Here is a 17336-nt window from a genome sequence, read left to right as displayed (position 1 = left end):
AGGGAGGGAAGGAGGGAGGGAGGAAAGGGAGGAAAGGTTAGCCTCTTTTAATGTTCAAGTGGCTAAATGTGGAGCAGTGACTTCTAGCCCAGGAGTCTGGCAAAGGCTGCCTAAGAGATATTGTAGCTGATTTCAGGATACAGAAAAACATGTGCATGCTAGATTCTGTAGGACCGATAGAACAGAGATCATATGAGATTCATCTATTTTTCCAAATGTCATTTGTTCAAATATCTGGTTTTGGGAAAGAATCTTATTTTGAGGTTTGTAAACTTTTTTTTTTTTTTTTGTTTTAATGAGAAGGCAGACAGTTTATATGCAAAAGTGCTTCTCTGGGAGAAGCAGGCAATGGTGCCAATAATGTTTCCTGGTTAGACCTGTGATCTTTTTTAGAAGGGATTTTCTTGTGATAGATAGTTCTCTCATAGAAAATGAACTGTCTTACTACTCCGTTTGACTTTGTATTCATTCGTCTTTGTTTACAGGGACCATATTTATACTGTTGATATGGACACATCGCATACAGAAGAAATTTATTTTAGCAAAGTAAGTAGCTTTTATCATCATCCAGAAACCAAGGACACTAGAACAAGCCTCAAATAAAAAGGAAGATAGCATTGTTTCAAACAACTTGCCAGAGCCACTGTAAAAACTGTAATAAGCAAGTAGGATGGCATTGCTAATCATATTTGGGGAAGCTAGAATAGCAATCATGTCCTCTGCAAATTTCTGATAAGTGATTTAGCTGTGCTGATAAGCAATCTATATTGAAATATAGTGAGGTCACTGATGGAACATCTGTCAAACTTCTATTCATTTATATGTAGCTGTTTTCTGTAAAAACTATACTATCCCAATTAAGTATACCGAAACTTTCATCATAAAAAGCAAGTTACATATTTTCATGCATACAAATTTTATTCACTCGTGCAAGTACTGATTAAATGAAATCTTATTATAACATCGATTTTTAGATGTATTCGCATTATCACCCTGGGAAGTTACATTGAAACTAAGAAGAGCTTTATCTGTATTACTGTACAGTATATCAACATAAATGTACTGAAAATGATATCCCTACTTTGCATTGCATTCATATTGTGTAATATGTGCCAAACACAGCCTTGGTCCAGCAGAAGATAGTATGAATTTGGGCATTGGATGAATTCCACTGTAGGAGGGGAGAGTGTATCATTATAACTATGAATGACGCTGATTATAAACTTTTGCCAAATTATTCATCAGAGAGTGAGTGCACAGGCTTATAGTGAAAATAAGCATTCATGCTTACTCTTTCAGCTTGGAGCCCTTCATGAATGCACAGTGCCTCTGTTTACTGATCAGAAACACTCTTAGAACTATCATGGCAGTAGTGCCTAAGGTGATACTGTCTTAGGCCATATGATTGCAAACAAAGTTTTATTGTAATTAATGAACCTTCCACATTTGACCATTCCTGAAACTTGTCACAAAAAAAAATTAGGCTTGGATTTATCTGTGAATGTTCTGGAGGAAGTGTTAACAGATGAAGTCAGCAGTGTCTTGGCAGGTGTAGGGGTCACTGAGCCTGTTAGTTGAATTGAAGCTATAAGCATGAACTAAATTTGATTTCTTTGTGGATGTAAAATTTCATCTTCTGTAATACATATTTCATTTAGAACTTAGTTAAGGTTCATAGTCCTTAAATTCTTAATTCTGATTTGCAGAACAATATCGATTTTAAAGAAGAGAGCATCTAGCCCTTTTAAGAAAGGTACACATATTTATCAAAGTTGGCTTATCATTGAATTCTGTTGGTTTAGGTTTTAAAAAGAGAGGATGAGTTTCCAGGTGAGTGAATAGATGGCAACATAAAATTAAGTGAATGCTCTGCATCACTGGTCTTTCATTGTTGTGGTGAATTAATCATTGAGAAAGGGTGCAGAAAACTTTCAATAAATATGTGTTCGACAGCTAGTCTCCCCTAAGGAACTTCTGCTACAGAAACCTAATGTAACAGTCTCTGAGTTCTAACTGATTTCTTGCTTGATCTTTGCAGAAATTGACGTGGAAATCTAGACAAGCTGATGTAGACACATGCAGAATGAAGGGAAAACATAAGGTAGGCAATTTTCATTTCTTCTGCATCTGCCACTTGAGTTGCTTCACTATTATCTCAGGCTGCTGTCTGTGATGTGGAATGGATCATGCCATTCACTTCATGCCCGTAATTGCTTTTTCCATCAACTTACTGAAGGTTTTAATTTGCAAAAATAGTTTACTTTGAATGTGATAAAACATTACAACAGAAGTCACAGCACTATCCCGAACTGCTTAAAGTACTGAGGATTTTGGACACTGCTTAGTGTACTGATTTTGCTTTCCATTTCTTCAAAAGCCACGTGCTGCTGTCCATCCTCCTGCAGGACTTTACTGAGAAGTTTGCATAAAGCATCAGAAAGCATGAATGTGTAGTTGTAGAAGGACTGTTTCTCACACCAATTTCACCCTACCGTAAACTATGACTAGCCCAAGTAGTATCATAATTAGATGCAGACTTTTTGATTCTTTACATAGAATCATAGATCAAACAGGTTGGAAGAGACCTCAAAGATCATTTAGTCCCTTCTAGCTACAGATGCTTTATGCCAGTAAATTGTAGTGGTGATGCTACTGTCTGACAGTAACATAGAAGATCAGATTTTTCACTCCTGAAGAAAGCAACAGCTTTCAAACAAAATTCACCTATATAAACAATAGCAAAACATGAGCTGTAATATGAATTGTCAAATCTTCTGTTCCTTGTAACCATTTTTAAATCACTAGAATATAAATCAATTGCAATTTGCTCATGGTTGGTTAAACATAGTTGAAATAAAACACATAATATCACAATGACAACCAGCCAATTTCATTTTAAACCTGACAATGAAATATCATGGCATAAAAATAAAAATAGATACCCAAAATGCAGTAGTTGAAATAGTTTTTATTATTTTTCTTCAGGATGAATGTCATAATTTTATTAAGGTTCTCCTAAAAAGAAATGAGGATACACTGTTTATTTGTGGAACAAATGCATTCAACCCTTCTTGCAGGAACTACAAGGTATGTGATCTGTTTGTGGAATTTAATTTATGCCTTGTCCTTTGGTTGGATTTATTGTGACTATGCTGGCAACAGCATGAGGCTGTGATTTAACCATGCACTATTCAACTCTGAAGCATTTATTATGACTTGTTTCAGTGCTGCCAAGTTCAGTGTTGACTGGATTTCTGAGGATTTCTCAGATTCATTACCTACTTCTTTGCAATTCCTGCACATCGAGAGTATTGCCACTTTGCATTGCCCTCTATAGGGGCAGAGTCCTTCAGATACCTGCTTGGGGACGTAGTCACTCCTCAGAGAGTTCCTCAGCTGGTCACTGATACTCACTTCAAGTCATAGACTAGTGCTGGGGGTTAATTCTGGGTTAGCATGTTTTAAATTCTCTATTTTACTGCTCTCAATCCTCAAACCAGTTCTCAAGATGCTTGAGGGCTTAGCACAGGAAAACCTGAATTTGGTATTGGAAACCCAGTGGATAGAGAGGCTGTGGAGATCCTAGGGTGTTGTGTGATGTGAAAGTGATTGAACAGCAGATCTCCACAGGGAATGATACAGCAGGGCAGCGATGCATTCCTCACAAGCTGGGGATCTGCAAAGCCAAAACATTATCTAGAGCAGTGGAGGAAACTGTGATGGTCCATGAATACTCAGTATTGGGGTCAGCTCTGACCCCAATTTGTTCCTTTGACATAATGTGTCCCTGTTATCTTCATTTCAACAGGACCCACTTATTGAAATATTTCCCATTTTTCTCAGGCTTTCATCAGTATAGTCTAATATATGCCTCACAGTGGATATCTCTGGAGTAGCTTTAAAATTAATTTACTTAGGCATTTGATAGTGTGCTTTTTCAGGCACTGTTATTATGTCACACAGGTCATTTCTTATCCTTCTTCAGAAAAAAGAAAATTCAGCTTTGCTAATACTACTTTTGACAAAGTCGCAGCACAATGCCCATTCGTTTTTTTGTGTTCGGAGTTATTGTAAAAAACAGAATAAAGATATTAACATCCAAGAAAACTACTTCCTTAGTGGTGTTCACTGTGACTGCTACTCTTCCTTGATTTTTGTGCAATGCTGCTTGACCTCGTTTAGCCACTGTAATGGCTGCAGTCTAGGAAACATAGGAGAGATGTTCAGGGTAGTATTTTCGTTCAGTCTGTGGAGGAAGACCCAAATCTGAGTAAAAATACGAGCTTATGTCTTGCTAACTGTGTGGTACATGAGGCTGCTCTGTTAATAGCATTCTTCTTTTCTCTCTTCCTTGTCCACTCCTAGCATGCAACAAAGCTTCCAGGTCTCAGTGCTGTATTTAATCTTCTAGTACAGTTTGGCATTTTTTAGCTCCGAATACCATCAATGGGGCTAGCAAATCTCAACCCTTGCTAGAAAGCTGTAGTTTAAATACAAGTACAGATTTTCTTGGCATCCTGATGTGAGGGGTATAAATGGCCCTCCTTACCCTTACTGTAGGTGTTTAATTCCCTATGATTGCCTGCAGATTGCCTCACCTTTCTCAGGGCTGGACAGTAATCCCTCTGACAGTCAGCAGAAGGTCTCTACAACGTCTGCCCTGGCTTTTCCTCCAAGTACTTCTGCGTTATACAGAGATGTGCCAAACAGAAACGGGGCTAAACAATGTCCCTTAACAATGGATGTGGGCATGAACCCAGGTGCAGAGCTTGGTGCAGGAAAAGTTGCTCAGCACAATTCATTTCCTCTCGCTATCATATGAAATGCTTTTCAGCCCCTGAGTAAACACAACTAACTCCCCTAAGAGTGGATTTTGACAGGAAGGATATATGACAGAAAATAAATGATAACAAATCATTCACAGGAGGACTTGGAAGCTGTAGCATATGAACAAAAAGTTGATTGGAGTTGTTGATGGTGCCATGTGGGTTATTTTTCATGCTCCATGAATCTGTATGTAGGTGATTTATACAGTATGAGCTGCTCAAGTTACCTGAATATGCTAGAAAGGTTTTTATTCCCAAAATACGGTAGTATAAGAATCTTAAAGAGGGGAGAGGTGTACATTTCCCCCTTAGCTCACTAAATCTTCTTGAACTTAGCATAAAGTCAGTCTGTATATTTGTATCATTATCAGTGCCCAGAGTGAATTTATTTCCCAGGAGTTACACATAAGCCTCTGATTTTATGATTCCTGCACAGATTAATTCTTGCCTGATGGTAAGAGGATTTCTCCATGACACAGACTCAACTGATTCAGTAAACCTAGAAGAGCATCTTTCTGAATATGCAAATCAAGGAAGAGGGCACCACTGTTGAGACTAGAGCAGAAGGATCTCTGGATTTCGGGGAGAAAAATGCACACTGAGATAATTGTCCTAGTGTTGTTTCTTCTGTCTGCTGTTGTTTGCAGTCTTTTCTGTGTATAAGAGAGCTTCTGTTGGATCACTGTAGAGGATAAATTTTGAATCATTGCCAGAACTACAGACCACATAGCCTGCTACAGTTCAAAAGGAAACTTGTGTACAGATAAAATATAGACTGAAGATTTTTGTACATTGTGTTGGGTAAGACTGACTAGCTCCAAAAGAATGCTTAACTTTCTGGGCACACTTTCTTCAGGCTGCTTTTTTTTAACACCGTGAATTTTGTCAGGTTTTTACTTCATAGTCAGGAAGAGAGTTAGAGAAAGGACCTTCCTCCCTGCCCAGAAAAGAAGAAACACTGTCATAAGCCTCAATCTGGGTAAAACCGTTTGTTTCTCTATCTGAGGAACTCCCTTTGGTTTTTCAGATGGATACCCTGGACCACCTGGAAGACGAATTCAGTGGAATGGCCAGGTGCCCATATGATGCAAAGCATGCCAACGTTGCATTGTTTGCAGGTAAAGTGATGGAGATAAACTTTTTGCTTTCTGTCCTGCAACGCAGGCTTGCCATAGCACTGTGGCTCTTGAGTCCAGAATGCCTAAATCTAAAACATGGCAAAAGGAGTGAACAACAACTAAAAGTAGGGGGCATAATAAAATCCCTAGCACAAAAGCCTTCCCTTCTCTGGGATTATTTCACTATCATAAACATTGCCTAATGCCACAGTTTCCTGGTGCAGTATTTCAGTATTTCCTGTATTCTTGATAATATGACCAGTGTGAGGGACCATTTCTGGCAGCATCCAGCTTCTGTGAAAGTCAAAGGAGGGCAAGGCTTGTGTGAACTTTAATGAGGATTGGACAGGATGTGTTCTTTAACAACTCTAAGCCTAAGTTAACATTCATAATAAAAGGAAGTTAGGGAAAATGCTGTGATGTGCCCTTTTTTGGATCTAGAAGGAAAGGGAAAGCAATTTTATTTTAAACCTGAAAACATCTCAATATGGTCTTACTAGCTATTTCAGACAAAGGAGAGAAGTGTGTTGGTTAGTGGTGATTTATGCTGCATGCAGCAGAATACAGTTAACTCTGATTGCTACTACAGTAGTTAGAAAAAATGAGGGCTTATAAATAGGGTTAATTTTGGCTGTTGATTTAGTGGTATTTTTATATGTCTTTTAATGAATTCCTGATTACATTTTATCTTTATTGAACTGCTCTTAGTGTGAGCCATGCTGATCTCTTCTTAGATTTGGCTGTAAATTTGGTGGTGAAGGTAATAAAGAAGTCATCCATGATAATGTCAGTCCTCTTCAGCAGATGTGATGCTGGAAATCAGGGCCTGGGTGCTCGCATGGAAATACTTTAGTTATTTCTCTGAAGATTTAAGAGTGCACAAGTAGTTCAGCCACTCTCAACTGAGTCTATGGCCAAAGGGCTTTATTGTTCACTTCTGTGTTTAAGGTGGCATCATCTGCCTCACAAAAGAGAGCAACTTATTGTTTTTTTACTCTTTCTAGTGTGAATAAATGGCTCCTTTTGTTTCAAGAATAATGGTGCTGATGCTGGTAGTAGTATGTAGTTTCTTAATTACAGTCAAAAAACATACGGTAGAAATTCTCTAGTTGTAGCAGGTAGTTCATAAAGCATGGAAAGAGATAAACACCTTCAGAGAAATATTTTTCCTATGTATCTCAGATTTCCTATCCTTAGAGCAGTCTGAATGACCTTTCAGAAGGGTCTTTCTTACCATACTGGCCAAGAAAGCATTTATGACCAGCATATTGTAAACATTCACTGTGCATGTAGATACCTCCCACTCTGTCACTGAAGAAATCCTCGCATTATTTGAAAATGAAGAGAATGTTTATAGAAATTATCATACTCTTTCTTGGTAATTTAGGATAAATTCGATACTGTTCAAATAAATGTGTGTAGAATATACCCTGTAACTCTGCTAGCTTCAAAAATCACTGTTTTATATACCAAGATACTCATGGTAACTTGTCAGAGGACAGTGAAAAGCAGTTTCAGAGCAGTTTAGGGCACTAATACAGTTCATCCAAATCTGTTGGGTGCACTAACATGAATACGGCACTTCTTGCAGCCTGTAGCTATTACAGCTGAAATGTGCGAAATGTAATTGGTCACATGGTCTTCAGGAACTTGGCAGGAAAGAAAATAAATATGTGGTGGTTCAGACACCCATATCTAAACAGTTCATCTTCTTATTCTGTTCTAATTTTGGGTTTAATATTGAGGGAGAAGGTTTGTAATTATTTTTTCTGTTTTGCTAGGAAAAAAATGCTCATTTTAAAGTAGCCAAATAAAGACAAGAATTGTGTGATCCAGAACAAAGTCTACAGTTCCACTAATAAAAAACACTAAGAATTTTAAATCATGAGCTGACATCAAATGTTGTCTGAAAGTGCAATGAGGTACTTTGTCCTGGGTATGTCCTTAGTGCTGATGCCTTCAAGACACGAAAATAATCTCTGTCAGAAGAGATGTAGGCAACTCTCATTTTTCTGCAGAAATAAGAGACACAAGTTGCTGTCCTTATGCTGCAATACTGGTGCTCCTACCACACATGAAAACAATCCTATGCAGTTACCGTGGCCCGCAAAGGATTAGACAACAAATATAATTTTAGACTGTTGGTGAAGTTTAGACTGTTACACCCTGATAGTTTTACTTCTTTTCTTTGTCCTTGGGGTGCCATTTTGTAGATCTTTTCTTATCACTTGTCCTCCCATTGTTTAAGAGAGATGAAGGCATAATTCATGTGGGAAATGACTGAAATGCATTTTAGAAAAGGTAGCATTGAGGGGCAATCCTCCTCCATCTCTTTGCATCCCTGTTTCACCAGGACTTCCAGCTCTCTATTTAATTTTTTCCTAGTGATGTCTGGCAGAGGAGAAGTACTCTTAAAGGGAGAAATTTTCATAAGTGTCATTTACTTGACAGACTCCAAGACCTGTCTGCTTTACACTCCCAGTAAACACCAACAGTTTTGTTATATTTGTTTTGCTTACATACATAGGCAGAATTTATGACCATTGAATCAGAGGCATGTGCATTAACACTGGATAGGGTAGTTTAGTATGACATACCTAAACAGGAGAAGAATTATTTCATAAGGTTTCTAATCCTACAGCATCTCTCTGAAATTACCGTTTTGCAAATACCTGACTTGCTTGTTCTGCACTTAGTCCCATTTACCTAGCTGAATTTTTTTCCCTTCAGTGTTCTTAAGGAGATTGTGATGCTTTTGTTTGCCCCATTTCCTTTGAATGATGAGAGAAAGCAATTCTATTATTTGTAATGCTCCTCCCACCTTGTTTCTTCTTTCCTTCCTCCCTAGAAGGAAAGCTGTATTCTGCCACAGTGACCGACTTCCTTGCAATAGATGCAGTCATATACCGGAGCCTTGGAGACAGCCCAACTCTGCGGACAGTTAAACATGACTCCAAGTGGTTGAAAGGTAGATAAACAAACAAGAAGGAAAAAAGCAGCATTTCTGATGAGAGTCTTGAATTCCTGACAGGCCTCTCTGTCATTTCATTTCACCAAGGCGTTTTGGCAGCAAGGAGGAACTAGATTGCGTCTCTTGCTTACAATGATCTGTTTATCTCTTTCTCTCTTCTCCTGACCCCGAGTTACTGGACCTGACAGAATTGAGCTGGCTAGATCAGAATATATATTCCAGTGAACTTTCCAAGCTGAAATCCATCAGTTTACGTCTGTTGGATGTAAAGGCTGGAACTTGCAGGGCTCAGTGTTATTCGGCTGTATTTGAAAATATTCCTTCCCCAGGACTGTTAGTTAACAGTTGAGGCTTCATGAAGAATAAAGGGTTTATCCTGTATTGTTAACATTCATTAGTGAAAATAAAATTATGGGAAGATTGTGCAAAGCCTTGCTTTTATGATTCTTAGGGACTGTACTGCTGCCATTGAATTAGGCAATTTCTGTTTTCTAAATGCCCTCATTGTTAAGAACGATGCTGTTTAGCTTCATCTAACTGTTTTGAATATTTAGCATTTAGACTTAATTTATCAGTGTGCAAAGCCATAGTTTGAAGTATTTTTCTGCGTGCAGAAGTGTTTTGCCAGGTGTCAACTTTAGCTGTCCCACTTTACTTGCTGCTACAGACCCATGTGGGCAGAAACAGTTACATGGTTTATTTCCTTCGCTCACAGCCAGCATGCCATAAAGAGCACCCCTCAAGCATACCATTATAAATGCTTGTTTACCTTTCCTCTTACCCCACACAGTGCAGATGTATTAGTGGAAAATACTACCTTGCAGTGATGTTGCACAGACTTGTCCCCAGCTCTCCTGTCCCAAGACAGTGACTCTTCTGCAGCAGTGATGTTGTTAGTTCTGAAAACTGATCAAGTTTGTCAAATGCAGACATTTCACCTCTGAATATCAATTGTGAATGTATTTGGCTTCTCTTTCCATTCTATATGCTGTACTTGGTGCCTAAATAGGATGTCTTGGGTCATTTTTTTTTTCCTAGAACCATACTTTGTTCAGGCAGTGGACTATGGCAATTACATATACTTCTTTTTCCGGGAAATAGCAGTGGAGTACAACAGCATGGGAAAGGTAAGAGCAAAACACTGCCTTCAATGACTTTGTCAGATTCAGGAGGAGGAAAACATATGCTATTCTTGGACCAATGCTGTTAGGAATGACCTTGAAATGAGAATCATAAATCACGATGACAAGGTCATCATTTTGAGAAGATTCCTATTGCTCATGCTAAAAGGTTGGTTGGAGTGAAACATTGCATGGTCTTGAAAGGAAACAGTGTGGTTTCTTACAGTGGAGGTGTATGCTCTTTTCTGAAATTATAAAAAGCACAAGGCAAATGTAGATAGTTCAGCATAGTAGACAATTGTTACAAATGGATTCCAAAGCAAGGAGATATTTTTCTTTAAGACATATGAATTGTAGTGCTGAGTAAACAGGGTTGGAATTTCATGTTCTGCCATTCTGCAAAGAATAATTAAACGCTTTCTGCATTTTTGCTAATTTCACAATAGTTTTCTGACTAAGCAGTCAGAAAAGCTGACCAAGGTCACAAAGGTGGAGAGCAGGAATAAAAGCCCATCAAGATTTGCTTGTTTTTTAAGTGCTGAAAGCACAAGAGTTAGACCAGGGAGTGTGGATTGCAGGGATTGTGAATATGAAATGTGCTTTTGTTTGGGGAAATAGAAAGCTAAGTAGTCTGTATGGAAATGAGTTTTATATGGGTTGAGAACAGATCTCCTGAAGGATTTATGTCTGTATAGTAAATGCCACAGTCTTATCTTTCATAGCACACTGTTTCAAAGCTTAATTTTAATCAGTTTCTTATTTGTCACAGATTATAGAAGTGTGGTTTTATATTAAGCACCTTGCTATGTTATTCCAAATGTTTTAAAAGCAGTATTCCAAAAAAGTCTTTAGTTCAAGCATTTAACTTTCTCCATTATTTTTGCTCTACCCCTTCCAGGTAGTTTTCCCAAGGGTGGCCCAGGTTTGCAAAAATGACATGGGAGGGTCTCAGAGAGTGCTGGAAAAACAGTGGACTTCTTTTCTCAAGGCTCGATTGAACTGCTCAGTTCCTGGTGATTCACACTTCTACTTTAACATACTGCAGGCAGTTACAGATGTTATCCATTTCAATGGCCGGGATGTTGTTTTAGCAACATTCTCCACTCCATATAATAGGTAATAGGCACAATAACCTTTTACCTTCTATTTCCTTTATGTTTTGCTTTTCACTGCAGTTTCTTTTTCCTTTATGAAAGTACAAGAAGTGATTGCTCCTACAATGTTATTATTATGTACCACACACTTACTTGTGTTTCATTTTAAGGTACCCTGGTATTGTTTACTGCATTTTATATCTGATGATTTAGAGCAGCTTTCAGCCATTTACTGTCTGGACACATTTCTTGCATGTGCTTTTCTTTACATGGGAATAATTCATACCGGCCACCAAGAAGTGCGGCAGTGTGTAACCTGCAGATGTGGTTCCAAGGAGAATATAGGGTATTTTTTTCCTCACAGAGAAAGGACTGGGTCTGTCCTGTTTGTATCTAAACCTTGAAGAACTATGCTAGCTTCTTCCCTTTATTTTGTGCTTCCCTGCTGACTCTTGCATTCATCCTTGACCCTGTATTGATCCTGCTGACCCTTGACTCTCCTGGGAGAACCAAGGTCCTAAGCAGTCTTACTGGCTTGGAAGGAGAGTCCCCAGAATACCTGTGCTACTTCATTCACATGGTTATCCAAAAGCTTTGGTTCATCTGCTAAGATTTTATTGCTGTTACACATTATAACATGTTTCTCCAGAAGCTGTTAGAATAGCAACTGTATCTAATTATTGAAGACCCCCAAAGAAGTTTAAAAAATGGTAGCATTCTAATTAAATAATATACTTAGGTTTCACAGAGCAACATTTGAGCTGAAAGGGGAACTTTATTGATGAAATTCATCTAGTTTTGCATACACTTGCCACCTCAAGTAAACGCCTGACCTCCATGAGGTCATTCACAGGATTGACTTCAAATGAGAGTAAGCCTGTACCCGTAATGTATAATCACTGCTTTTGACATTAACAAAATAGGAAATACAATGGAATAATTATGCCACTAATAGGGAATACAAACTTAAATTAAAATGATCACTTTTAATGCCATCTGGCTTAATAAAAACAGGTGAACAAAGAGATGCAGCCTCAGAAAATAGGTTGTACCTTGTGATTGTCTCAAAGCCAAGATTGTCTCACTCTGCTAGTATTTCCTGTGGCGTGTCATGAATACTACTTCTCCTTAAACCCTGCATTTTCAAATAGAAGTACTTGGTGTAAAAATCAAGATACTATTTTATAGGCCCCAGTGTTTGCTATATGCTGAAGATGACAGGAAGGCACTTAGTCTTGTAGACACCTCATTAGCAGACCTGGCATCCAGGAGGGCCAACCGTTTCCTGGGGTGCATCAGGCACAGCATCACCAGCGAGTTGAGGTAGATGATTGTCCTGCTCTGCTCTGCGATGGGGCAGCCTCACCTCAGTCCTGTGTGCAGTTTTGGGCACCACAATATTAGACTGCATCCAAAGAAGGGCCACAAAGATAGTGAAGGTCTTCACAGGGAAGCAATATAAAGGCAGACATTGATCTCTTCTCCCTGGTTACCAGTGACAGGACCTGAGGGAATGGCATGAAGCTGTGTCAGGGGTTGGATAGGTTGGATATTAGGAAAAGATTCTTCACCCAGAGGGTGTTTGGGCACTGGTACAGGCTCCCCAGGGGAGTGAGTGGTCATAGTACCAAGCCTGATGGATTTCAAGAAGATTTTGGACACTGCTCTCAAGCACATGGTATGATTCTTGGGGCTGTTCTGTTCAGGGCCAGGAGTTGAAATGCAGTGATCCTTGTGACTCACATCTGATCCAGGATACTCTATAATTCTACAGTTCTATGAAACTTACCTCTGACATGGACACACCTGTTTCATTCCTCCCCCACTAAGGAGAAGCTGCAACAAACACCTTTGGCCTCTGTAAAAAAGCTTCCTGCTAAAATGAACTGGAAGCAATTCGTCAGTGCATCCTGAGGTCACTCAGGGTAGGAGCTGGTGATGGCTTGTAGCCCAGTGTTTGGGAGATGGCTGTGATCCATAGTACTCCCTCCTTGCCACTTTATCATCCTATGGACCTGCAAACCAGCATCCTCAAGAGTGAAAATACATCACAGTCCTCTCACTGCAGCAATCCCTCCATCACTGTGTAGCTGTATATTGAGCAGAGTTCTCAACACTTTTATTTTTGTGTAACACAGATCAAGATTTTTGGGCTGTTTTTTTATTTTTTTCTTTAGGACTTCATTCAACAAAGTACAAAATCTTCTAGCTGGAGTGGGTCTTGAGGTGTCTTTTAGGGTGAGGTCCTCTGTGTGGCCAAATATACCGTTGACCACCTCTTACATCAATAGATGTGTGACTGTCTCCATTTAAAAATCCTACTGTGTAGTATCACATTAATACAGAGCTTTGAATCTGTGGAGATCAAAGTAAGACTCATACCGTCTCTTCACCTGTTTTCCTTCAGTAATAAGCATTTTGAAACCTTTTAATATTCAGTTATTTTTCTTTAAATTTATATACCCTTAAGAGTTTAGTTTTATTCTCTGTAACAGTATTATAGTTCCTGTACTTTTTCTTTAGCGTATAATAACCTACTAGCTATGAGCATGATTGAAAGCCTCAGCCAGCTGAGTTCATGCTGTTTAGCCAATAAAATCAAGTGGTGAAAGTCAGACACAGATACAGTAGTTAATGTATAAAAAACAGAAAAAGTGGATGAATGAATAATTTGTGCTTCCAGGTGACTGAGCATAGGAAACCCCTAAGCCTTTCAGAAAGTATGTAGGTAAGAATATAATTATGTTTAGACAATCGTGTTGTGCAGTTACTTGGAAATACTCAAAAAGATGAAATTTACAAGATTATGACCTAAAAATAACATTGAATTTGCTTCTATAAGCTCTTTACATCTCACTGAATGGAGCAAGTTCCTGAGCACCATTAACTCCTTTCTGTTGGGAAAACTTGGTGGAGATCAGGCTGTGGGAGGATGGGGCAATTACATATAAATGCCAGGTCAATGGCATGCAGCAGCATGTTTCCAGTGTGATCAGCACCAACTTCTGAACTGTCTGCGGTGTGTTTTTGAGGCATGACAGGAACTGAGAGTGAGTGCTGAGAGATGTTGTAACTTATGAGAACTTAAATTTGCAAATACTGGGCTCTGAATGAGACTGGCCTTTACTCCTTGTGCATTGCCAGTGGTAGCCGGAGTTTCCCAGAGTATTTCCCTTCTTCGAGATAATTGCAATTACTTCTTTCTATAGAAGCTTCGAAATAAATTCTACTGGCAGGAACTGTCTTCTGATTGGTACATTTTAGTCTTTTCCGTGATGCTGTTTTTTCCTGTCAGTACCAGATTCAGAATTCAGGACTGAGTATCCTGTGGCAGAAAGACTTGTACAGAGCATGTATTTCACTCAAGGTTTTATGCGTAACTGCAGAATGAGTAAAAATTTCTGGGAAATTTCACTTTGCAGCATCCCTGGCTCTGCAGTCTGTGCCTATGACATGCTTGACATTGCCAATGTATTTACTGGGAGATTCAAAGAACAGAAGTCTCCAGACTCCACGTGGACACCAGTTCCTGATGAAAGAGTGCCCAAACCCAGGTATGTTTCATGTATAGTGATACTGTCCTGTTCCTTCATGCAGGCTACAGAGGGTTTTTTTGTAATTCAAACAGCCTTGTAAGGTGGAAATACAATTATACATGTTGCAACAGTTAAATAGAAGTTGTGTTGAATTTGTATATAAAGTATGCAAGTGATAATTTTTCTGCTTAAATGAGATGTGTAACATAAATCAGGCCAATATCAGATCCACTTGGTCAGAATAATCACTTAAGAGTGGTGTAAGTTACACACCTATTACAAATTGGTTCAGTAATGGATATATCTCATTACAAAGCTTGCACCAGTTCTACAGTTTGCTTTTCTATGGCTAACATGCAATTTAAGTACGACAGTGGATGATTTATGGGGAGGGGAAAAAAAAAGAGCATTCCACCAAACTGGAGATTGAGTTTACCTCATTCCTCCTATGAACTGTTTTCCCTGCTTCCACTTTGCTCTTGTTTGCATTCATCTCCTCTATTATAGTTTCTTTGTATTTCTTACAAGTACCCATTTTGTACAAGTTGCTGTTGACAGACACTTGTTAACTTATCTATATCAGAGGCATTTTCCTCTGAGAATACAATATGCATGTAGATAAATCAAATTCATTTATCTTACTTAAGCTCTACCACTTTAATACAAGTTTCACATTGCTTGTGATATCTTAAATAGCTTCAAATGAAAAACACATCTGAAGTACTCTTTGCAGTATTGAGCACCACAATGTAAGAAGTATCTACAGCTGTTAGAGAGTGTTTGAAGGAGGGCCACAAAGATGGTGAAGGGCCTTGGGGGAAAGCCATAAAAGGGGTGACTCTGATCACTTTCACTTGTTGGGCATGGAGAATATGAGACTGACCTCACTGCAGTTTATAGATTCCTTGCAAGGGGAAGAAGAGGGTCAGGTGCCAATCTCCTCTCTGACGACCAGTGACAGGACCTGAGGGAATGGTATGAAGCTGTGTCAGGGGTCGGATAGGTTAGATATTAGAAAAATCTTCTTCACCCAGAGGGTGTTTGGGCACTGGAACTGCTCCCCAGGGATGTGGTCACAGCACCAAGACTGACAGTTCAAGAAGTGTTTGGACAATGCTCTCAGGCACATGGTGTGATTCTTGGGGCTGTCCTGTTCAGGGCCAGGAGTTGGACTTCAGTGCCCCTCGTGGGTCCCTTCCAACTCAGGATATTCTATGACTCTGTGAAGCTCCATGGTGGTAACTGAGCTTCTGCCTAAATCTGAATTTGACTCATGTTTTGGAGTTGCCAAGTATAATATTCCTCTGCTGTCTTTATTCTGAAGTTGTCACTCAGGAGAAGAGCCCAGAGGTGACGGGAAAATCTGGTAAATTCTTTGTCTGCTTTCAATCTAAGCCTTAGTAAGGCACCTTCTATCACTGTTGCTGGATTTTCTTCTCCATTGTGTAGTGTTTCAAAAAGTCATTTACACATTGGGTTGCCTTGGGAGTGCAAGGCTGCACAAGGCTCCAAGGTTGGTTGTTTGGAACTTACTCAGATAGATGATACTGGCAGGGAAGGGAGGAAGGAGAAGAAGAAATCTCTTTCAGTGGGAAGGAAGAAGAGAAGGTTGTATTATGTGTTTGGGGTGAGCCAATAGCAGGCTAACAGTTATGATGAATGTGGGATAATACTGTTCCTTCTAAGCCTGCAGGAGGTAATGTGAAGTTAATTGGTGAACCCTGTTTCATGTAACATTAGGACATCAATCTTCTTAATAGAAATAATCATTACTTCTAACTCATGTTGAAGCACATGAGAGGCACCTTAGAAATAAGGTCATTTTTATTTGGGCATCTCAGTATGGTGCAGAAACTTTACTGCTCCTGTTGGTCCTAACATTTCTCAGAAACAACAGAGATTTTCAGAAGCCTCACTTCTCTGATTGGTCAAGGTGCACAGCAGGGCTTACTTCAGTTTATGTTCACTTGATTAAATTGGTTTTAAGATTAAAATAAGATTAATCCAATCATGCAATTAGGATTTAGGAGAAACCGTAGGCACCACAGTATCAGAAGGTATAAGCTTCTCCCTCAAGCTCTTTGGGAATGTTGCATCATGAGTCAGTGACCTTGCAAGGACCTAGGAAACCAGTGATGCCCTTGGTTTCTCCTGCTCTCCCTCTATTATTAGTTCTATAAATAACCAAAATATTTTGGATATGAAGAGGCAAGACCACAGAGTCTCTGCATGTAATGTTCGTTGCTCGACTGTTGTGGACCCAGGCTTGTTGATGCAGCTAGTTCCCTCCAGTCCTATGCTACCTTCCTACATAAAATTCTTTTGCCTAATGTTTGAATATTTACCTAAATGTGAGCAATACATGTGGCAGGATCAGTGCTGTATTTTGTTCAAGTTGACATGACTCCATCGATGCCATTGACTCTACCCATTTGGGAGGAGTTGAAAACTGGGCACTGCAGTGTGTTTGTGAGCTAGTGGTCCACCTCTTATCTTCCCATCTCACATTGGCTGAAAGGTTTGAAGAATCATAGTACTCTAGAAAATGGGATCAAATGGACTTCTAGTTGGATAAAATTACCCACAAAATACTAGCAACTGGCAAAGCAATTTGCTGCTTCCTACACAGGATGGCCTGTCCAGGCAGCAAAGTTAGGTTACCTCTTAAAA

At 39.2% G+C, this 17336-nt stretch overlaps 1 protein-coding gene across 1 annotated transcript in view; it reads left to right on the top strand.

Moving 5' to 3' along the window:
- Positions 1–485: 485 nt before the first annotated feature.
- SEMA6A (sema domain, transmembrane domain (TM), and cytoplasmic domain, (semaphorin) 6A) overlaps positions 486–17336 on the top strand; it is a gene marked incomplete at both ends in the record, with an annotated part of 57588 nt that continues 40737 nt past the window's right edge. Inside the window, 8 exons of the mRNA XM_009070918.1 lie at positions 486–546; positions 2039–2101; positions 2986–3087; positions 5854–5944; positions 8793–8912; positions 9954–10042; positions 10935–11152; positions 14553–14684. Coding sequence (XP_009069166.1) covers positions 486–546; positions 2039–2101; positions 2986–3087; positions 5854–5944; positions 8793–8912; positions 9954–10042; positions 10935–11152; positions 14553–14684 — 876 coding nt within the window. The remainder of the gene's footprint in view (positions 547–2038; positions 2102–2985; positions 3088–5853; positions 5945–8792; positions 8913–9953; positions 10043–10934; positions 11153–14552; positions 14685–17336) is intronic.

Source organism: Acanthisitta chloris, unplaced genomic scaffold (assembly GCF_000695815.1).
Source record: "Acanthisitta chloris isolate BGI_N310 unplaced genomic scaffold, ASM69581v1 scaffold5260, whole genome shotgun sequence".
In the NCBI taxonomy this organism is placed as follows: domain Eukaryota; kingdom Metazoa; phylum Chordata; class Aves; order Passeriformes; family Acanthisittidae; genus Acanthisitta; species Acanthisitta chloris.
The sequence above is the reverse complement of the archived record's forward strand: the minus strand, read 5'-3'. Positions and strand labels throughout refer to the sequence as shown.